We start from the raw sequence: 23,425 nt of genomic DNA on the forward strand, positions 1-23,425 counted from the left end.
GTGTCCTGGTCTCCTGGTGCGGCCACGCTCCTTTGGCCCTCGGCCCTTTGGACGGGCGATGACTGCTTGATGGTCGACGCTCGATCGACGCCGAGGGTTCGGTCGATGCCTCTTTTCTTCTGGCCGCTTGGACTTCTTCCATATTTACAAATTCGTTGGCCTTCTTAAGCATGTGGTCGAAGATCCTGAGCGACTTCCGGATGAGCGATCGGAAGAAATCTCTCTCGACGAGCCCCTGAGTGAAGGCGTTCATCATCGTCTCAGATGAGACCGAGAGGATGCCCATGGCTACTTGGTTGAAACGCTATATATAGGCCCGGAGCGCTTCTTTCGATCCTTGCTTTAGGGAGAAGAGGTTGACGCTCATCTTTTGATAGCGTTGGATGCTGGCGAAATGATGTAAGAATGCTGCTCGGAAGTCCTTGAAGCTGCGTATACATCCGTCCGACAATCTTCTGAACCAGTGCTGCGCCGATCCAGAGAAGGTAATGAAAAAGACTCGACACTTCACTCCATCTGTATACTGGTGTAGTATGGCTTCATTATCGAACCTATCCAGATGATCATTTGGATCGATCGATTCATTGTATGTCCCGATCGTCAGCGGGGTATAGTGTCTAGGCAGAGGGTCTTATAAGATCTCCTCGGAGAATTACTGATTGATCCGTTCGGACGACGCATTGCTTCGGGGTGCCTTGTCTTTTCGTGCATCCCGAACGGGAACATCATCCGAAGATGATCCCCATTCTTGATTCGCCTGGGCTATTTCTAAGGGGGTTTGGAATAAGGCGCGATGAAAGGGGATCGGCGCGGGCGGCATTTCCCCATGTGTACCCATCGACCTTCTATTCTGCCCCCATACGGAGATTTGCTCCGCTCGGTCTTCCTGCCCCGCTCGTCACCTGATCGCCGATGTTACATGCTGCGGCGCTTGCTGATCGGCTAACGTCTATTGTTGTTGCTGCTCGATCATCTTTTCCACTCGGGCTTGCACGAGCATGTCGAGCTCTTCCTGGATGAGCATCACGATGGTGAGTCGTCCAGCGTCCTCCATCTTCTCAGCTCAGATGCAGGTTACGTTCCCACAGACGACGCCAAATATAATCCTGTCCGAAAGTCGAAGAGATGGAAAGCCGGGGATGTGGTGCTCCCGCTGATCGCCTGTAGACTCCGCTCGAACCTATAACACAAACTACGTCAGTGCCGAGCCAGGGAAGGGGTCCCCGGTGTTGACCCTCCGATTCTCAAGTCAGTCATCGGTGATGAAGTAAAAGGCGGAGCAACAAAAATTCTATAACACAAACAGTAAATATCGCATACCTCCATCGATGCTTGGACCCCCCCCCCTTTATATAGAGCTCATATAACGCACGTGCACGCTCCCCAAGGCGAGCACTCTTCCCAAAGTTTCCTTGAAAAGACATGTCACTAAAGTGTCCCTGACACAGTACCGCAACGGGCCGAGTATATCTCTGAAGTGACAATGGAAGCTTCCATCGTACGATCTTCTGGTTGTTCATGCCCGGTGTCGGCGGCACCAACTCCCAAAAGGATGTCGATGGATATCAGAGGGAGTGCATTGCTAGGCCGAGTGGATGGGCCGCTCGGCCGAAATTTCGCCACTCTGGTGTCCCGTCCAATCGGCCAGAACCTTGCTACTCCCGTGTGTGTGCCCACTCGACCGAAGTTCTACTCTGCCACTACCGAGACCTGCTGCTAGGCCGAGCGGGATAGCCGCTCGGCTGAAATTGAACTCTGTCCAGATCAAGCTCTGCTTTCTGGACGAGCGGGGTAGCCGCTCAGCTCGGCTTCTGCACCTTGTCGCCTCCTCCGTTCGGCGTCCAATAATCCATTGAGCGTCGGTCGTTTAACCCCGTGTCGAAGGCGGCGGCGGATCGAGGCCTTCTCCCTCTGTAGAGGCATGCTTCGCCCGACCGGCCGATGCTATCTACGTGTTGACCGTCTTAACTTTGACCTCCACCGTGGCCGCAACGTGGAGCCCCTCATCATCACCGCATCAAAAATTTTAGAATTTTTCCACACTAAAGATGATAAACAATTTTGCACTAAATAAGCATGATAAATTATTAATAATCAAGACTATTTTTCCACACTAAAGATGATATTATTCAAAGAAAAAAGAAGAAACTATTGATGCTGAATATATTCAGAGCACCAAACAAATACATTGAAGACTAAAACCAAATAATGTCTTCACAATAACAAACCTTTAAATACAATAACAATAAAGACTAGAGAAAAACATAACTATAGAATAAGCTGAATGCCACTGAAGATACTAAATTATACATGCATGCTTGAAGCAAGGATCTCAAACACTCCACTAGGACCTATAATTATTTACATGGACTCAACATACAAATAGGCCACACAAATAGTTGAAGTCTAATGCTATATGATCTATTTGAGCTCTTTGCTCTTTGGTGCCATGTCTTTTGGACTTGGTGATTTTCCCATGATTGCCTTCTTTGCTTTGACAATTTGGTGCTTGACCTTGGATATTATGTTGTTTGAACGACGTGGAGAGGACTTAGCTGGAGCACTCTCTTTAGGAGTTTCTTCTTCTACCTTTACAAAATCAGAAGATTTAGGAGACAAGTTTTCGTCAAGTGCAGTAACAGTAGTTGCAACCTCCTCGCTAACATCAATATCTTTAGCAACCTTGATATAGTCTCCTTTGACACTTTCATCTTTGCTTTCCTTTTCTTCTTTGTCCTGGGATATCTTATTTTCCATTGGAAAATTATTTGAAGCATCACCCTCTTCACCAGCTGATTTAGTTGTTTCATCAGTAATAATATTCTTGTTTGCTGAGTCTCCGCACTTTTCTTCGACAACTTCCATGCCAATCATGGCCGATGATGTGTTACTGCTCTCTAAGATCTCACCATCATTCTGCTCAATTACTTCAACAACATCAGGAGATTTCTCAATCTTAGTCGAGGACTCAGTAGTGTCAAGAACATAAGAACGTTTTGAGTTTTCATCCAAGATCACTTTGTCAACTTTCAAGATATCCTCTTTTTTGTGCTCTACTATTTCAAGGCCTTCTGAACTTTCCTTTCCTTCAAATCCATCATTAGTCTTAGTACCATTATCAAGATTATTTGAAGACTCCACCAAAGTGATTGTATCTTCTTTCATCTCAATATCCATGTCTTTCACTATTTGTGAATGATCATCAATTTCTCTGACCATCTCATCATTTCTGCAGTCTTTCACCTCCTCAACAGTACTTTCAGGAACTTGACTGATTACGTTTGCATCATTGAGATTATCCATGGATACCTTATCTTCTAAGATGTCTTCTTCCTTGTCAACACTTTCAATGATCACATTAGGTTTTTCTTCTCTGGTTGACAATTCAGCAATCAAACAACCAGAATCAATCTTGTTTATTTCCGCAACTGATGGTTCTTCAATTTGTGTTAGTTCATCTTGCTTCTCATTCTTGACCTCAATTGTTGCTTGTGAGATCTCGCCTTCAGTTTGTACAACTGAAGTGTGATTACTATCTGCATCTTCTTTCACCAGATTTACAATCTTTAGCTTGGTATCGTTTGAGTTGTCATCAAATGTTGCATTATCCCTCTCTTCCTCGGCCAAGACTTGACCGATGCCATCTGCAGCATCAGCTTCATTTCTCTGATTCAGTTCTTGCTTTTTATCTTCAAGCTCAGCTTCCGTCTTTCTACTCTCCTCAGCACTTTCAACAGCCGAAATATCACTTCTGGACTCCATTAGACCTTGTTCTCCAACATCTGCAGCAGCTTCTTGGTTATCATCTGCAACATTAACTTCTGGCTCTTTAGCATCTTCAGTAGTTCCATCAGCTGAAGTACCAGAATCAATGAGGATTTGTTCTCCCACTTCTGTCACTACTTCCTCATCACCTACAATTTCAGCCTTGTTCTCTCTGACATCATCAAATGCACAAATAACTGAAATAGAATCATTTAGATTGGTTGCAACTTCACTTGGCATTTCCCAGTTCTCATCTGCAAGTTCAGCATCAATCTCTCTAGTTTTCACAGCAATTCCAACAGCTGAAGTAGGAGGACCAGAACCGCTTGGAAATTGCTTCTCAACTTCACTTTCTACTTGTGCTTTACCATCTTCAACTTTAGCTCCTATCTTTGTGAACTCTTCAATTGCAATTTGTTTCTCAGCTTCTGTCAGCAGCACTCTGTCTTCACCTATAAGCTTAGGTTCTAACTTTTTATCTTCCTCAGAAATTTTATCAGCTGAAGTAGAAATACTAGAATCACTTGGAACTTGTCCTTGAACTTCTATCGCTGCTGCTTTCACATCATCTACAGCTTCAACTTCATTGTTTCCAACTTCATCAGCAGTAACAACAGCTAAAGTAGCATCACTAGCTTCAGTTGCAACTTGGTTTTCAGCTTCTCCTATCGCATCCTGGCTTGCGTCTGCAAGTTCAGCTTCAATCTCCTCAGATTTCTCAGTAATTTCAATTGCTGGAATAAGAAAAACAGTATCAGTAGGAAATTGTTGCTCAACTTCATTTTCTAGTTCAGCCTTACCATCTTCGACTTTAGCTCCTATATCAGTGGATTCCTCAACTGGAATTTGTTTTGCGTCTTCTGTCAGCACCACTTGGTCTTCATCTATAAGCTTAGGTTCTAACTTTATAGTTTCCTCAACAATTTTATCAGCTGAAGTGGAAATACCAAAATCACTCTGAACTTGTTCTTGAATCTTCACTGCTGCTTCTTTCTCATCATCTTCAATTTTAGCTTCAGTTTTTCCAACTTCAGCAGCAGTAGTAACAACAGCTAAAGCAACACCAATAGTCCCACTTGCAACTTGCTTTTCAGCAACTGTTATCGCTTCCTGGTTTTCATCTGCAAGTTCAGCTTCAATCTCTCTAGTTTTTTCAGCAGTTTCAATCGCCGATGGAATAACGGAATCCCTTGGAAATTGTTTCTCAACTTCACTTTCTACTTCTGTCCTCCCATCTTCAACTTTAGTTCTTACCTCTGTGGAATCCTCAACCGGAATTTGTTTCGCATCTTCTATCTGCACCACTTGATCTTCATCTTTAAGCTCTGCTTCTAACTTTATAGTATCCTCAGATGTATTAGAATCATTTGGGACTTGTTCTTGAGCCTCCACTGCAGCTTCTTTGTCATTATCTTCAATTTTGGCTTCAGTGTTTCTGAACTCTTCAGCAGTATCAATAGCTAAAGTAACATCACTAGTCTCACTTGCAACTTGATTTTCAGCTTCAGTTATCACTTCCTGTTTGTCATCTGCAAGTTCAACTTCAGTCTCTACTTCCGGATTGTTGTCTTCTTCAAGTTCTGCTTCAATCTCTCCAGATTTATCAGCAATTCCCATAGCTGAAGTAGCACTAGTGGCATCAGTTGGAAATTGTTGCTTCACTTCTGTCTCTATATACTCTTCACTTGGAATTTGTTTCTCAGCTTCTGCAAGCACCCTTAGATCATCATCTATAAACTTAGATTCTAGTCTTTTAGTTTCCTTAGCAATTCCATCAGCTGAAGTGCAAGTAGTAGAATCACTTGCAATTTCTTCTTTAACTTCTATTGCTGTTTCTTTCTCATCATCTACAATTTTTCCAAATTCATTGGAACTACTAGAATCTCTTGGAACTTGTTCTTGAACCTCCACTGTTGCTTCTTTCTTATCATCTTCAGTTTGTTCGAATGCTTCGGCAGCAACAACAACTAAAGTAACATCGCTAGTCTCACTTGCATCATGCTTTTCAGCTTCTTTTATCATTTCATACTTGTCATCTGCAAGTTCAGCTTCAATCTCTTTGGATTTCACGACAATTCCGAACACTGAAGTAGGACTAGTGGAATCACTTGGAAATAGTTGCTTTGTTTCTGTTTCACCATCAACAAGTTTAGATTCTGCCTCTATGGATTTCTCACTTGGAACTTGTTTCTCAGCTTCTGCAGGCTCATCTAGATCATCATCTATAGCCTTAGATTCTAGCCTTTCAGCTTCATCAGAAATACCACTAGCTGAAGCGGAAGCACTTTCAACAGCCGAAATATCATTTCTGGACTCGTTTAGAGCTTGTTCTCCAACATCTGCAGCAGCTTCTTGGTTATCATCTGCAAGTTTAACTTCTGGCTCTTTAGCATCGTCAGTAGTTCCATCAGCTGAAGTATCAGAATTAATGGGAATTTGTTCTCCAATTTCTGTCAGTACTTCCTCATCACCTTCAATTTCAGCCTTGGTCTCTCTGACATCAATCTCTCTAGTTTTCACAGCAATTCCAATAGCTGAAGTAGGAGTACCAGAATCGCTTGGAAATTGCTGCTCAACTTCACTTTCTACTTCTGCCTCACCATCTTCAACTTCAGCTCCTATCTTTGTGAACTCTTCAATTGCACTTTGTTTCTCACCTTCTGTCAGCAGCACTCTGTCTTCACCTATAGGCTTTGGTTCTAACTTTTTATCTTCCTCAGAAATTCTATCAGCTGAAGTGGAAATACTAGAATCACTTGGAACTTGTCCTTGAACTACTATCGCTGCTGCTTTCACATCGTCTGCAACTTCAACTTCATTGTTTCCAACTTCATCAGCAGTAACAACAGCTAAAGTGGCATCACTAGCTTCAGTTGCAACTTGGTTTTCATCTTCTGTTATCGCATCCTGGCTTGCGTCTGCAAGTTCAGCTTCAATCTCCTCAGATTTCTCAGTAATTCCAATTGCTGAAATAAGAAAAACAGTATCAGTAGGAAATTGTTGCTCAACTTCATTTTCTAGTTCAGCCTTACCATCTTCAACTTTAGCTCCTATATCAGTGGATTCCTCAACCGGAATTTGTTTTGCATCTTCTGTCAGCACCACTTGGTCTTCATCTATAAGCTTAGGTTTTAACTTTATAGTTTCCTCAACAATTTTATCAGCTGAAGTGGAAATACCAAAATCACTCTGAACTTGTTCTTGAACCTTCACTGCTGCTTCTCTCTCATCATCTTCAATTTTAGCTTCAGTTTTTCCAACTTCATCAGCAGTAGTAACAACAGCTAAAGCAACACCAATAGTCCCACTTTCAACTTGCTTTTCAGCAACTGTTATCGCTTCTTGGTTTTCATCTGCATGTTCAGCTTCAATCTCTCTAGTTTTTTCAGCAGTTTCAATCGCTGATGGAATAACGGAATCCCTTGGAAATTGTTTCTCAACTTCACTTTCTACTTCTGTCCTACCATCTTCAACTTTAGTTCTTACCTCTGTGGAATCCTCAACTGGAATTTGTTTCGCATCTTCTATCTGCAACACTTGATCTTCATCTGTAAGCTCAGCTTCTAACTTTATAGTATCCTCAGATGTACTAGAATCATTTGGGATTTGTGCTTGAGCCTCCACTGCAGCTTCTTTGTCATTATATTCAATTTTGGCTTCAGTGTTTCTGAACTCTTCAGCAGTATCAACAGCTAAAGTAACATCACTAGTCTCACTTGCAACTTGATTTTCAGCTTCAGTTATCACTTCCTGTTTGTCATCTGCAAGTTCAACTTCAGGCTCTACTTCCTGATTGTTGTCTTCTTCAAGCTCAGCTTCAATCTCTCCAGATTTATCAGCAATTCCCATAGCTGAAGTAGCACTAGTGGCATCAGTTGGAAATTGTTGCTCCACTTCTGTCTCTATATACTCAGCTTCTGCAAGCACCCTTAGATCATCATCTATAAACTTAGATTCTAGACTTTTAGTTTCCTTAGCAATTCCATCAGCTGAAGTACAAGTAGTAGAATCACTTGCAATTTCTTCTTTAACTTCTATTGTTGTTTCTTTCTCATCATCTACACTTTTTCCAAATTCATTGGAACTACTAGAATCTCTTGGAACTTGTTCTTGAACCTCCACTGTTGCTTCTTTCTTATCATCTTCAATTTGTTCAAATGCTTCAGCAGCAACAACAACTAAAGTAACATCACTAGTCTCACTTGCATCATGCTTTTCAGCTTCTTTTATCTTTTCATACTTGTCATCTGCAAGTTCAGCTTCAATCTCTTTGGATTTCACGACAATTCCGAACACTGAAGTAGGACTAGTGGAATCACTTGGAAATCGTTGCTTTGTTTCTGCTTCACCATCAACAAGTTTAGATTCTGCCTCTATGGATTTCTCACTTGGAACTTGTTTCTCAGCTTCTGCAGCCTCGTCAAGATCATCATCTATAGCCTTAGATTCTAGCCTTTCAGCTTCATCAGAAATTCCACTAGCTGAAGCGGAAGCACTTTCAACAGCCGAAATATCATTTCTGGACTCGTTTAGAGCTTGTTCTCCGACATCTGCAGCAGCTTCTTGGTTATCATCTGCAAGTTTAACTTCTGGCTCTTTAGCATCTTCAGTAGTTCCATCAGCTGAAGTATCAGAATTAATGGGAATTTGTTCTCCAATTTCTGTCAGTACTTCCTCATCACCTTCAATTTCAGCCTTGGTCTCTCTGACATCAATCTCTCTAGTTTTCACAGCAATTCCAATATCTGAAGTAAGAGTAACAGAACTGCTTGGAAATCGCTGCTCAACTTCACTTTCTACTTCAGCCTCACCATCTTCAACTTTAGCTCCTATCTTTGTGAACTCCACTCTGTCTTCACCTATAAGCTTAGGTTCTGACTTTTTAGCTTCCTCAGAAATTCTATCAGCTGAAGTGGAAATACTAGAATCACTTGGAACTTGCCCTTGAACTTCTATCGCTGCTGCTTTTACATCATCTACAACTTTAATTTCATTATTTCCAACTTCATCAGCAGTAACAACCGGTAAAGTAGCATCACTAACTTCAGTTGCAACTTGGTTTTCAGCTTCTGTTATCGCATCCTGGCTTTCGTCTGCGAGTTCAGCTTCAATCTCCTCAGACTTCTCAGTAATTTCAATAGCTGAAATAGGACAAACAGTATCAGTAGGAAATTGTTGTTCAACTTCATTCTCTAGTTCAACCTTACCATCTTCAACTTTAGCTCCTATATCAGTGGATTCCTCAACTGGAATTTGTTGTGTGTCTTCTGTCAGCACCACTTGGTCTTCGTCTGTAAGCTTAGGTTCTAACTTTATAGTTTCCTTGACAATTTTATCAGCTGAAGTGGAAATACCAAAATCACTCTGAACTTGTTCTTGAACCTTCACTGCTGCTTCTTTCTCATCATCTTCAATTTTAGCCTCAGTTTTTCCAACTTCATCAGCAGTAGTAACAACAGCTAAAGCAACACCAATAGTCCCACTTGCAACTTGCTTTTCAGCAACCATTATCGCTTCCTGGTTTTCATCTGCAAGTTCAGCTTCAATCTCTCTAGTTTTTTCAGCTGTTTCAATCGCTGATGGAGTAACGGAATCCATTGGAAATTGTTTCTCAACTTCACTTTCTACTTCTGTCCTACTATCTTCAACTTTAGTTCTTACCTCTGTGGAATCCGCAACTGGAATTTGTTTCGCATCTTCTATCTGCACCAATTGATCTTCATTTGTAAGCTCAGCTTTTAACTTTTTAGAATCCTCAGAAGTACTAGAATCATTTGGAACTTGTTCTTGAGCCTCCACTGCATCTTCTTTCTCATTATCTTCAATTTTAGCTTCAGTGTTTCTGAACTCTTCAGCAGTATCAACAGCTAAAATAACATCACTAGTCTCACTTGCAACTTGATTTTCAGCTTCAGTTATCACTTCGTGCTTGTCATCTTCAAGTTCAGCTTCAATCTCTCCAGATTCATCGGCAATTCCCATAACTGAAGTAGCACTAATGGCATTACTTGAAAATTGTTGCTCCACTTCTGTCTCTGTTTCTATCTTACCATTGTAAAATTGGTCTCCCATCTCTATGAATTCCTCACTTGGAATTTGTTTTTCAGCTTCTGCAGGCACCCTTAGATCATCATCTATAAGCTCAGATTCTAGTCTTTTAGTTTCCTTTGCAATTCTATCAGCTGAACTACAAGTAGTAGAATCACTTGAAATTTCTCCATGAACTTCTATTGTTGTTTCTTTCTCATCATCTACAATTTTTCCAAATTCATTGGAATTACTAGAATCACTTGGAACTTGATCTTGAACCTCCACTGTTGGTTCTTTCTTATCAGCTTCAATTTGTTCTAATGCATCAGAAGCAACAGCAACTAAAGTAACATCGCTAGTCTCACTTGAATCTTGCTTTTTAGCTTCTTTTTTTACTTCATACTTGTCATCTGCAAGTTCTGCTTCAATCTCTATGTATTTCTCAACAATTCCGAAAACAGAAGTAGGACTAGTGGAATCACTTGGAAATCGTTGCTTTGTCTCTGTTTCGCCATCGTCAAGTTTAGATTCTGCCCCTATGGATTTCTCAATTGGAACTTGTTTCTCAGATTCTGCAGGCTCGTCTAGATCATCATCTATAGCCTTCGATTCTAGACTTTCAGGTTCATCAGAAATTCCACTAGCTGAAGTAGAAGTACTAGAATCACTTGGAACTTGTTCATGAATCTCCACTGCTGCTTTTTTCTCATCATCTTCGATTTTTTTGAATTCATTGAAAGTACTAGAATCACTTGAAACTTGTTCTTGAACCTCTAGTGTTGCTTCTTTCCCATCATCTTCAATTTGTCTGAATTCTTCAGTAACAATAGCAGCTAAAGTAACATCACCAATCTCACATGCAACTTGCTTTTCAACTTTTGTTATCACTTCCTGCTTGTCATCTGCAAGCTCAGATTCAATCTCCACAGATTTTTCAGCAATTCCAATAGCTGAAGTAGGACTAGTGGAATCACTTGGAAATTGTTGTTCTGCTACTTCTGTCTCACCTTCGTCAAGTGTAACTCCTACCTCTATGGATTTGTCACTTGGAACCTGTTTCTCAGCTTCTGCTGGCATCTCTCGATCATCATCTATATCCTTAGATTCTAGCCTTTCAGTTTCTTCAGAAATTCTACTAGATGAAGCAGAAGTACTAGAACCACTTTGAACTTGTTCTTGAACATCTACTGCTGCTTCTTTCTCATCATCTTCGCTTGGAACTTGTTCTTGAACCTCCACTGTTGCTTCTTTCTCAACATCTTCAGTTTGTCTGAATTCTTCAGCACTAATAGGAGCTAAAGTAACGTCACCAATCTCACTTGCAACTTGCTTTTCAGCTTCTGTTATCACTTCCTGCTTGTCATCTGCAAGTTCAGATTCGATATCCACAGATTTTTCAGCAATTCTAATAGCTGAAGTAGGACTAGCGGAATCACTTGGAAATTGTTGTTCCGCTTCTGTTTCTACTTCTGTCTCACCATCGTCAAGTGTAGCTCCTACCTCTGTGGATTCGTCACTTTGAACTTGTTTCTCAGTTTCTACAAGCACCACTTGATCATCATCTACGTGCTTAGATTCTTGCCTTTCAATTTCCTCAGAAATTCCATTAGCTGAAGTGGAAGTACTAGAATCACTTGGAACTTGTTCTTCAACTTCTACTTCTTTTTCCTTCTCATCATCTACAATTTCTTTGAATTCATTGAAAGTACTAGAATCGCTTGGAACCTGTTCTTGAACCTCCACTGTTGCTTCTTTCTCAACTTCTTCAGTTTGTCTGAATTCTTCAGCACTAATAAGAGCTAAAGAAACATCACCAATCTCACTTGCAACTTGCTTTTCAGATTCTGTTATCACTTCCTGCTTGTCATATGCAAGTTCAGCTTCAATATCCATAGATTTCTCATCAATTCCAATAGTAGAAATAGGGCTAGTGGAATCACTTGGAAATTGTTGTTCTGTTTCTGTTTTTACTTCTGTCTTTACTTCTATCTCACCATCATCAAGTGTAGCTCCAACCTCTGTGGATTCGTCACTTGGAACTTGTTTCTCAGCTTCTACGAGCACCTCTTGATCATCATCTACATGCTTAGATTCTTGCCTTTCAATTTCCTCAGAAATTCCATTAGCTGAAGTGGAAGTACTAGAATAACTTGGAACTTGTTCTTCAACTTCTACTGCTGTTTCCTTCTCATCTTCTAAAATTTCTTTGAATTCATTGAAAGTACTAGAATTGCTTGGAACTTGTTCTTGAACCTCTACTGTTTCTTCTTTCTCATCATCTTTAGTTTCTCTCAAATCTTCAGCGCTAACAGCAGCTAAAGTAACATCACTATTCTCACTTGCAACTTGCTTTTCAGTTTCTGTTTTCACTTCCAGCTTGTCATCTGAAAGATCGGCCTCAATCTCCACAGATTTTTCAGCTATTCCAATATGTGAAGTAGGACTAGAGGAATCACTTAAAAATTGTTGTTCCACTTCTGTTTCTACTTCTGTCTCACCATCGTCAAGTGTAGCTCCTACCTCTGTGGATTTGATACTTGGAACTTGTTTCTCAGCTTCTGTGGGCACCTCTTGATCATCATTTATATGCTTAGATTCCAGCCCTTCAGTTTCCTCCAAAATTCCACTAGCTGAAGCGAAAGTACTAGCATCACTCAGAACTTGTTCTTGAACCTCTACTGCTGCTTCTTTCTCATCATCTTCAATTTTTCTGAATTCATCGGAAGTAATAGAATCACGTGGCTGTTCTTGAACCTCCAATATGACTTTTTTCTCATCATCTTCGATTTGTCTGAATTCTTCAGGAGTAACAGCAGATAAAGTAACATTACTAGTCTCACTCGTAACTTGCTTTTCAGCTTCTGTTTTCTCTTCCTGCTTGTCATCTGCAAGTTCAGCTTCAATCTCTATGGATTTCTCAGCAATTCCAATAGCTGAAGTAGGACTAGTGAAATCACTTGGTAATAGTTGCTCCACTTCTGATTCTACTTCTGTCTCACCATCATGAATTTTAGCTTCTACATCTGTTGATTCATCCCTTGAAACTTGTTTCTCATCTTCTATCAGCACCTCCTGATCATCATCTATATGCTTAGATTCTAGACTTTCAGTTTCCTCAGAAATTCCATTAACTGAAGTGGAAGTACTAGAATCACTTGGAACTTGTTCTTGAACCTCCACTGTTTCTTCAATGTCATCATCTTCAGTTTGTCTTAATTCTTCAGTGCTAGCAGCTGCTAAAGTAACATCACTATTCTTAATTGCAACTTGTTTTTCAGCTTCTGTTTTCACTTCCTGCTTGTCATCTAAAAGTTCAGCTTCAATCTCCACAGATTTTTCAGCAATTCCGATAGCTGAAGCAGGACAAATGGAATCACTTGGAAATTGTTGTTCCGCTTCTGTTTCTACTTCTGTCTCACCATCGTCAAGTGTAGCTCCTACCTCTGTGGATTTGTTACTTGGAACTTGTTTCTCAGCTTCTGTGGGCACCTCTTGATCATCAACTATATGCTTAAATTCCAGCCCTTCAATTTCCTCCAAAATTCCACTAGCTGAAGCAAAAGTACTAGAATCACTTGGAACTTGTTCTTCAACTTCTACTGCTGTTTCCTTCTCATCATCTACTATTTCTTTTAATTCATTGAAAGTACTAGAATCACTTGGAACTTGTTCTTGAACCTCCACTGCTGCTTCTTTCTCATCATCTTCAATTTTTCTAAATTCATTGGAAGCAATAGAATCACTTGGAACTTGTTCTTGAACCTCCAATATTGCCTCTTTCTCATCATCTTCAATTTGTCTGAACTCTTCAGCAGATGAAGTAGCATCACTAGTCTCACTGGCAACTTGTTTTTCAGCTTCTGTTTTCTCTTTCTGCTTGTCATCTGCAAGTTCAGCTTCAGTCTCTATGGATTTCTCAGCAATTCCGATAGCTTCTGATTCATCCCTTGGAACTTGTTTCTCAGATTCTGCAGCCACCTCTCGATCATCATCAATATGCTTAGATTCTAGCCTTTCAGTTTTCTCAGAAATTCCATAAGCTGAAGCACAAGTACAAGAATCACTTAGAACTTGTTTTTGATCTTCTATTGCTGTTTCTTTCTCATCATCTACAGATTTGGAGAATTCATTGGAAGTACTAGAATCACTTGGAACTTGTTCTTGAACCTCCACTTCTGCTTCTTTCTCATCATCTTCAATTTTTCTGAATTCATTGGAAGTACTAGAATCACTTGGAACTTGTTCTTGAACCTCCACTGCTGCTTCTTTCTTATCATCTTCAATTTTTCTGAATTCATTGGAAGTACTAGAATCACTTGGAACTTGTTCTTGAACCTCCACTGCTGCTTCTTTCTCATCATCTTCAATTTGTCTGAATTTTTCAGCAGTTACAGAAGATAAAGTAGCATCACTAGTCTCACATGCAATTTTCTTTTCAGCTTCTGTTTTCTCTTCCTGCTTGTCATCTGCAAGTTCAGTTTCAATCTCTATGAATTTATCAACAATTCTGAGAGCCGAAGTAGGACTATTGGAATCACTTGGTAATTGTTGCTCCACTTCTGATTCGACTTCTGTCTCACCATTGTCTACATCTGTTGATTCATCCCTTGAAACATGTTTCTCAGCTTCTGCAGGCACCTCTTGATCATCATTTATATGCTTAGATTCTAGCCTTTCAGTTTCCTCAGAAATTCCATTATCTGAAGCACAAGTACTAGAATCATTTGGAACTTGTTCTTGAACTTCTATTACTGTTTCTTTCTCATCATCTACAGATTTGCCAAATTCATTGGAAGTACTAGGATCACTTGGAACTTGTTCTTGAACTTCCACTGCTGCTTCTTTCTCATCATCTTCAATTTGTCTTAATTCTTCAGCAGCTAAAGTAACATCAGTAGTCTCACGTGCAACTTGCTTTTCAACTTCTGTTATCACTTCCTGCTTGTCATTTGTAAGCTCAGCTTCAATCTCTATGGATTTCTCCGCAATTCCAGTAGCTGAAGTAGGACTAGTGGAATCACATGGAAATTGTTGCTCTTCTGTTTCTTCTCTGACACCATCCTCGAGTTTAGCTCCTACCTCTGTGGATTCCTCATTTGGAACTTGTTTTTCATCTTCTGTCGGCACCTCTCGATCATCATCTATATGCTTAGATTCTAGACTTTCAGTTTCCTCAGAAATTCCATTAGCTGAAGTGGAAGTACTAGAATCACTTGGAACTTGTTGAACTTCTGCTACTGTTTCTTTCTCATCGTTTACAATTTTATCTTCATTGAGTCGAGCTTCATCAGAAGTAACAACGGCTAAAGTAACATCACTGATCTCGGTTGCAATTTCAATTTTATTTTCAGACTCTGTCATCACTTCTTGATTGTCAATTGCAAGTTCAGCTTCAATCCCTCCAAAATTTTCAGTAGTTGAACTAGGACTAACGGAAACACTTGAAAATTGTTGCCCCACTTCTGTTTCTATTTCTGTCTTACCATCACCAAGTTCAGCTCCTAAGTCTGTGGATTCCTCACTTTGAACTTGTTTCTCAACTTCTGCCGGCACCTCTCCATCATCTTCTATATTCTTAGACTCTAGTCTTTCAGTTTCCTCAGCAATTCCATTAACTGAAGCTGAAGTACTAGAATCGCTTGGAACTTGTTCTTGAACTTCTATTGTGGCTTCTTGCTCTTCGTTATCAGTTGCAATGTGCTTTTCAGCTTCTGTCAGTTCCTTGCTATTATCCGCAAACTTAGCCTCGATCTCTTCTGCTTTCTCAGCACCTCCAGGAGCTGAAGCAGAACTAATAGAATGACTTGAAAATTGATGTTCCACTTCTGTTTCCACTTTCGTATTAACTTCTTCTGCTATATCTGTGGTTTCCTCAGCTTGAATTTGTTTCTCTTCTGCCGTCAGGACTTTTTGGTGATCATCCACAAGCTCAGAAACAAGCCCTTCAGTTTCCTCAGCAACTCCAGCATCTGGAGTAGTATAATTTCTTGATTCTATTTCTTCAACTTCTGTGGCTTCTTTTTTCTCTTCTTTTTCAATTTTAGCTTCTGTCTCTCTAGCTTCCTCGGTGATTGCGATAGCTAAAGTAGCATCACTTAGAGCTTGTTTTTCAACATCTGTAGGTACTTCATGGTCATCAACTGCGAATTCTTTCTCCTCAGTTTCCTCAAATGGTCCAATTGCTAAAGCGGCAATGCTGGAATCACTTGAAACTTGTTGCTTAACTCTATCTTTTATCTCCCTTGATTCCTCAACAATTTCGGCAGATGAAGAATCAACAACTGATTCAATTGGAACTTGTTTTTCGACTTCATTTGCAACTACTTCGATGCTGTCTGCACCACAGGAATCAGTTCCGATAACTGAAATAGCACTACAGGAATCAGTTGGAAGTTGTAGATCAGCTTCTGTTCCTACTTCCTTTTCATCTTCAAGTTTAGCTTCTAGTTCTCTCGTTTCCTCAGTGACTGCAATAGCTGTAGAAGCAAAAATTGACTCGGTTGGAACATGTTCCTCAACATTTGTCGTCGTTTCGCGGTTATCACCTGTGAATTCAGCTTCTGCTTCTTCTGTAGTCCCCTGAGTATTAACAATTGATGAAGAGACTTCCTTGTCACCTTCGAGTCTAGTTTCTATTTCTCTTGTTTCCTCGGCAACTGCAGTAGTTGAAGTAGCAAAAATTGACTTAGTTGGAACTTGTTCCTCAACATTTGTCGTTGCTTCATGGTTATCATCTGCGAGTTCAGCTTCTGCTTCTGTAGTAGAAGATACATTGCTTTCATCTTCAAATTTTGCTTCGATTTCTCTAGTTTCCTGAGCAACTGCACCAACTGAAGTAGCAAAAATTGACTCAGTCGGAACATGCTCCCCAACATGTGTCGTTGTCACGAGACTATCATCTGTGAGTTCAACTTCTGCTTCTGTAGCTCCTTCAGTATTGACAATTGTTGAAGATACTCTCTTTTCATCTTCAAATTTTGCCTCTATTTCTCTTGTTTCCTGAGCAACTGCACCAACTGAAGTAGCAAAAACTGACTCAGTTGGAACATTATCCTCAACTCTTGTTGTCGTTTCATTGCTACCATTTGTGAATTCAGCTTCTGCTTCAATCGTTGAAGATATTTTCGTTTCATCTTCAAGTTTAGCTTCTATTTCTCTTGTTTCCTCCGCAACTGGAATAGTTGAAGTAGCAAAAATAGACTCAGTTGGAACTTGTTCCTCAACATTTGTCAGTGTTTCATGGTTATCATTTGTGATGAGTTCATTGCCTTCATCTTCAAATTTTGCTCCGATTTCTCTAGTTTCCTGAGCAACTGCACCAACTGAAGTAGCAAAAATTGACTCAGTTGGAGCATTTGTCGTCGTTTCTCGGTTATCATCTGTGAGTTCAGCTTCCACTCCTGTAGTTTCCTCACCATCTTCAAGTTTAGCTTTCATTTCTCTCGTTTCCTCAACAACTGCAGCAGCTGAAGGAGCAACAATTGACTCAGTTGAAACTTGTTCAACTTCTCTATTTTCCTCGACATTAATAATTGCTGAAGATACTTCCTTTTCATCTTCAAGTTTAGCTTCTACTTCTCTCGTTTCCTCTGCAATTTCAGCAAAATTTGACTCAATTGGAACTTGTTCCTCAACCTTTAAAATTGCTGAAGTCACACTATCCAACTGAGTCACTACTTGTTCTGCGACATGAATTCCGACCTCTTTATTAAGATCTGAAGATTTAGCCTCTAGATCTTTAGCCTCCTCAACAGTTGCAATAGCAGATTTATCTTCTAGCTCAGTGGCTTCCTCAGCATCTCCAGTCCCATTAGCACTATCAGACTCGACCGGAAAAGCCTCAAGCTTACCATTGGCAGATGTAACTTCTTTGAGCTCACCATTCTTGTCTTCAAAGCTTTCAACCTCGTCCTTGACGATCTCAATTGTCTTATTTGTAGCCTCTTCTGTGGATGAAACATCCACAGCTACTACACTGAAGGAATCAACTTCTTCTGATCTGTCCTGTTTTTCTGATGCTGAACTTGGCATCTTAGAACAATCGACAACTGATTCATGCAGGTCTTTTGATTCTTGATGAACATAAGTTTCTGGTGAGATTGAAACCCCTGAATCAGAAATCTCACCATGATTAGTAACTTCTGTAGTATTCTGCACAAGCTCAGCAATGGTTGCATTCTTGTCTTTGAGCTCTTCTCCTCCATTCAAGTGTTTCTGACTGACAATTGTTTTCTCGTCGACAATCTGCATGGAGTTATTCTCCTGCACTCAGTTTTTGGAAGGTTTTCATATGAATTTTTCTGTTTGAGATACAGATTCAAATCAAGAAAGTAAAAGATATCTTGTTGCTGTTGTTTTGTTGTTGTTGTTCTAGAAAAGTAATTCAAGATTTTGTGATGAAAATTTTAAATTATAAATTAAATTGATATTGCTCTATTCTTTTAAGAAATCAAAAGCAAAAAAAAAAAAAAAAAACAACAAAGTCTCAAATGAGTATTCAGAAATTCCTGTCTTTTTAAGAACGTTTATACAAACTAATTCCTGCTTCTAAAAACTTAAAAAGGCATTGATTATCAATTGTGTTTATCAATATTTTTTTTATAGAATCAACTACAAAATCAATATAGAAAGCAAGACTGTTCATTTTTTAAAAAAAAAAATACAACTCTGTTCTTTTAATAAACATTATGGATTTAATAATTTACTTGATAGTGTCACTAAAAAATTATAAGAAAAAATAGGGAAAAAAATAAAAATAGTGGCGCATGGAAGAAGAAAACAACCGTAGACAGATCAGAAGAATATCAAGTGATCAAATCTGCAATAAATTAATTTATGTTCTTCAGAAAAGAAAAGAAAAACACCAAAAGAATCATGCATTTAATTAATTTTAAGAATATATGCCAATGAACTATCTTTTTTACAATCAGAAATAAGCCCAAATTCAATAATCCAAGATTTTTTTAAAAAAACTCATGAATAAAGTTTTCAATAAATAAAAGCACCAATTTACATTAAATTAATATCACATTAGGTTGGAGAATATATAGTTTTTTGCCACCGCAAAAGTATTATATAAGTTGGTCTGATCGGAGAGTAGTTAGAGTGAATTACAAAATAATTGAAGGATTTAAAAGTGTTCTTCATTTTATAATGTTTTTATCAACAAAATTAAGAACTCCTAAAACATTTTCTCGCGATCAAAACCTCATGAAATTAGATAAGAGAAACAATTTATCAATGAAAAGTGAAAATGAAATGAAAATTAAAGCACAGAGTGTTTGCACATATCTTACAAAAACTTTTTCTTTTGTTTTTGCAGGAGAATTACAAAAAACAAGGAGATCAGTGCTTAATCTGGAGTGAGAACTAAAAGAAAGAGACATATACAATAAAAAAAACACTTAAATATAGATAAAATATACTTAAGAAATGAACAAGAAGAGGGATGGAACCATCAAAGGCAACTAATTTTAAATATATATAATATATATCAATTAATCTGTTTCAATCTCCTTAAAATATATAAAGTTTTTGCAGCAAAAAATCAGTATCATCACATAGCAAAAACCTTAAAGAGGAGCTGTAAATGGAGGAAAATACACTTAACACATCCCAAGAATCGAAAAGGAGAGAGAGAAAATGTCTGACAGGAATGGAAGGAAATGAAAGGGCAGAGAGCTAGCAAATACCCCATCTGTCGTTTGATCTGGAAGCAAAGCTTCAGAATCCATGGACTCCTGAAGAGCTCAAGCTTCGAGGAAGAAGAGGAGGAGAAAGAAGAGAGAGAGAGAGAGAGTGAAAATTTTGTACAGTAATAGAGAGAGAACGCCAGAGGAGCTGCTCCTCCCAATCATGGAGAAAGACGGGAACATATCAGCCATGAGCTGGCAATGATGAGAGCTTGATCAGGCCATTCACTCAAAAAAAAGTTTTTTTTAAAAAAAAAAAATATTAATGAACTTTAATCTTTTGATCCTTCCTTTGGTTGGATTCCCACTGTATATTTGTTTCTCAGTTTGGTCCACATAGTTCACATAAAATCTATGGTTCCACTTAAAGAACCTACAAACAAACTTATCTAACTCCTTTGATAGTTTGCTGTTTTGTTCTATTTAATGTGTTAGGCAGGCAAGGCAGGTTCATCACGTTGTGGACAACAAAGATTGTACCAGATTAGTATTCCTCTTTTTTTTTTATTTATTAAGATATATCTGAATTGTGTTTCTTTTCCTTGAAATATAAATGCACATTAAATGACAGTCTTAGAAAAAAAAAAAAAAGGTTGTTTTCAGTTTCCAATTCTGAAAAAGAAAACTTTTCTGGAAAACCTCCAAATATTTGGCATCGTTCATGCATACAGACAGAATACTGATTCTTTGAAGTATTTAAGCTCTGTTTTCTTAAAGATCAGTGAGTTTAGAAAGGTTAGGAAATGAATTTAAATGGAAAATGATATTTAAATATAATTAATTGTTTTAGAAGTTCTTAGTGAAGTACTGAGTTCAGCAAATGTAGCATCCGTGGGTGTGATTATGTGGAGTTGTTCTGGAGAGATTACTAAGGTGACGATTTCATCTTTTACCACCGGAGTTCAGCAATTGTGAATTTAGTAGGACTCGGAAGCAAAACTGCTAACATCGCAGTTCTTCATATTCTCTTTGGTCCACACTGTTTAAGAGTCATTATCAGAGTTTTGATTTTCAAGCCGCAATGAATTATTAAAATAAAATTATTAGAAACTTTAGGGATGATGATTCTATTGAACGATCGAAATGTTTTCTCTTCGATGCTTTTGGTTTTTCTGCCTTTTCCATAAGCTTTATCCTTTTTTTTTTTTTTTTTTTTTTGTCTTTTTTTGATCTAAGATAGTCTCATTTAGATTCTTTGAGTAGACATGCACTATTTAATAACTTGTAATTAAGTCACTAAAATGCAAGAACAAAATTGAGATGAGAAATTTACAGTTCAATTTGCAACAATAAAATTGAAATTTAAAAAGCATTAATATAAAAAATACTACATATAAATATAGAAAAATAAAATGATAAAAACACATTATATTTGCTCATCTTCACCTTCACATTGCTTCTGACACCCCCACTACCCATTGCCTCACCCTTTCTAACTTTCCTTGTTGATGATGCAAACTTGTAAAACTCAAAACTTTTTTCTTTTCTTTTGTCATCACTAATAAAAAACAATTGAATAATAATTTGTTAATGAAAATGGTTATACTATGTGATGCGACGGAGATAATCACCACCATCATCACGTGACATACTATCCCCTCGGATGGGTTTAGTGGCTAGCAGCCCTGGGACGAGTTGACGGAGGCGCTGATAGCGAGCGTATTCACCTTTTGTCATCATCATCACGTGACATACTCAAGTCAAAAGTCAAGAAATGTTAGACAACAAGTTAAAATAGAGCTCGGTTCAAGTCAAACTAACTCGGGTCAAGTCAGATCGACCTCGGATTAGTTTAGACTGAGTTCAAGTTAGATCAAATTGAGCTCCAACCAAAGCAACCTAAAAAAGACCTCAAGTTAATTCAATTCGAGTCACATCTGAATATGATTTACCTAAATTGAGATTCGACGACGGACGTTGAAATACTTATCACCAAAGGTATGACAGTTAAAATACCGATCATCTAGAGAGTCATCTCTCAGTAACGAAAGGAAGAGATGTGCCATTTGAAAACTAAGGTCACTCTTTCACTGTCTATTTAAAGGTAACGGATTGCAATACCAAGGCAAGCAATCTCATAACTTTCTACTCTTCTTACTTTTCTCATTTGATTTCTTCATTTCTCCGAAGTTTGACTTGAGTGTTGTGGAATCTAGCCAAGGTTCATCCTATCCCCCTTCTAACTGCTTTATTGAGTCTTTCCAAACTTTTGTTCCAAGGATCTCTTAGTTATTCGACAGTCTAGAAAGCAGATATGAAGGAATTCGGGTTTATTGAAGTTTGACCTGAAGAAAATCGGTCTACTAAAATCCGATTTGATTGAAGCATGACATGAAGTAATCTCAACTTGAAGGAAGTCGGCCTACGAGGATCGACCTGATTTGCATCTAGTCGATCGAAATTACTCAGTCATGATTACGTTAATAACTCATCTCATCCTTTGATCTTAGATTGGATCATTATGCATTTGATCGGTTCATTTCACCGCTCTCAATATATGTTATGTTTTTTAACATAAACTCCAACCTTTAAAGAATTCTAAGCTTATGCGCGATGACGATATACATGTCATATCTAGAGCTCTCCACTAAAATATTTTAGTTTTTGTCCACTTGTCTTTTTTTTTCACTTCCCTCTCAATGATGCTAGGGTTAGCTAGATGAGTACAAACCGCCCATATGTGATCACATCGTGTAGACCCCCCTCATTCATCTTAGCACGAGAATATAATTGTTCCCTAGTTAACTATTAATGTTCAACAAAGTCCCTTGGACGATATGTCACACTCAATAAGTTAGTGGCCATTTTCCACGTAGGAATGACAACTTTGAAAGGCTTGTTAGGCAGACCCATGTGATGGTTATTTATTTTAATTAAATATACTATAGAAATATTAAAATATTTTGATTTTTAAAGTATTATTTTTTTATTTAAAAAAAATTATAATCCTAAGATGTTTTATGTGAATTAATTGTGCAATGATGTTATTGCTGAGTTGGACATGTGGGTTTTCATTGATTTTTTGTCCCTCTAAATTCCATGCAAAATCCAAGGGGAGATTCCGTGACGAATGAGAATTCATCTCTTTTTGTGACCTGGCGGCTAATGTATCATGTATTAATGTGAATGATGAAGAACATGCCATGTCACTCTCATGCTCCAAAAGCCAATTTGGTTTCCACTATCATTTTAATAGATTTGAAATTAGTTGCCCACGGATTGGTGTAGATATTATCTACGTGGATATTTATTTTAATTGATCTTAAAGTCACCTTCTAGTAGATAGAAAATATTTCATTGGATGTATGATTTTTTCATGTAAAAAGTTATTGTACTAGGATAAAATATTTTAAATAATTTACTTATATTTTATCATAGGGTTATAGGATCGATAATACTGAATCATTTAAGATGAATAATATCATCTTTGACTCTAATAAATTTGAAATTAGTTAAACATAATATATTTTTTAATAATTCAAATGTTTATACTTCATCAAAATAGACAATTTTTTATTCAATCTTTTTGACAAATTAATTCTGAGAGAATGACTGATTTGATCTTAAAAAAATTATTACTAATCGTCATGATAAATTTAAAAATACTTATAACGAACAGCCTAACATCTTAAATTTTTATTTCACCAAAGAAAAATACTTATGATGAATACATAGAAAAATACATAGATATTTTGCAGCTGCATCATATTCCAAGGCATTAGAATTCAAACTTTGATTCTATAGAACAATGACATAATATTTAATTATATCACTGACTGACAAATTAAATCACTTGTCAAAATGTTTTAATTACAATATCTTGATGATTTTGTAATGGTCAAAATTTAAAAGTAGATATGAATAAATTTATAGAAGCATTAATCTTATATTATTGTTTTAACTTATTATTTTGAACACAAAGTTCGCTTATATATTTT

General features: G+C 38.1%; 1 protein-coding gene across 4 annotated transcripts; it reads right to left on the reverse strand.

Annotated features, from left to right (window-relative positions):
• Positions 1-2,146: 2,146 nt before the first annotated feature.
• LOC121982031 (microtubule-associated protein futsch-like) lies at positions 2,147-19,659 on the reverse strand. Of its 4 annotated transcripts, XM_042534884.1 has the most exons (5): positions 19,488-19,659; positions 8,973-18,057; positions 6,798-8,906; positions 4,566-6,731; positions 2,147-4,499 (listed from the first exon to the last, which is right to left on the reverse strand). In XM_042534884.1, exons 1-5 carry the CDS (start codon positions 19,527-19,529, stop codon positions 2,422-2,424), a joined length of 15,480 nt encoding a protein of 5,159 aa, XP_042390818.1. In that variant the 5' UTR covers positions 19,530-19,659; the 3' UTR covers positions 2,147-2,421. The 4 variants fall into 4 exon arrangements, with proteins under 4 accessions (XP_042390818.1, XP_042390816.1, XP_042390819.1 ...); XM_042534882.1 differs by having other exon boundaries at positions 6,798-18,039; XM_042534885.1 differs by lacking the exon at positions 6,798-8,906.
• Between the last annotated feature and the right edge of the window lie 3,766 nt (positions 19,660-23,425).

Source organism: Zingiber officinale, chromosome 5A (assembly GCF_018446385.1).
Source record: "Zingiber officinale cultivar Zhangliang chromosome 5A, Zo_v1.1, whole genome shotgun sequence".
NCBI classification, from domain to species: domain Eukaryota; kingdom Viridiplantae; phylum Streptophyta; class Magnoliopsida; order Zingiberales; family Zingiberaceae; genus Zingiber; species Zingiber officinale.

What these genes read in the sequence shown, in the direction of transcription:
- LOC121982031 (XM_042534881.1), bottom strand. Translation starts at nt 19,529, where the DNA reads ATGGATTCTGAAGCTTTGCTTCCAGATCAAACGACAGATGGG. An exon ending in AGGAGCTAAAGTTGAAGATG is followed by an intron (nt 6,732 to 6,797) that starts GTAAGGCTGAAC and finishes TTCTTATTTCAG; the next exon opens with CAATTGGAATTACTGAGAAA. An exon ending in AGGAGCTAAAGTCGAAGATG is followed by an intron (nt 4,500 to 4,565) that starts GTAAGGCTGAAC and finishes TTCTTATTCCAG; the next exon opens with CAATTGAAATTACTGAGAAA.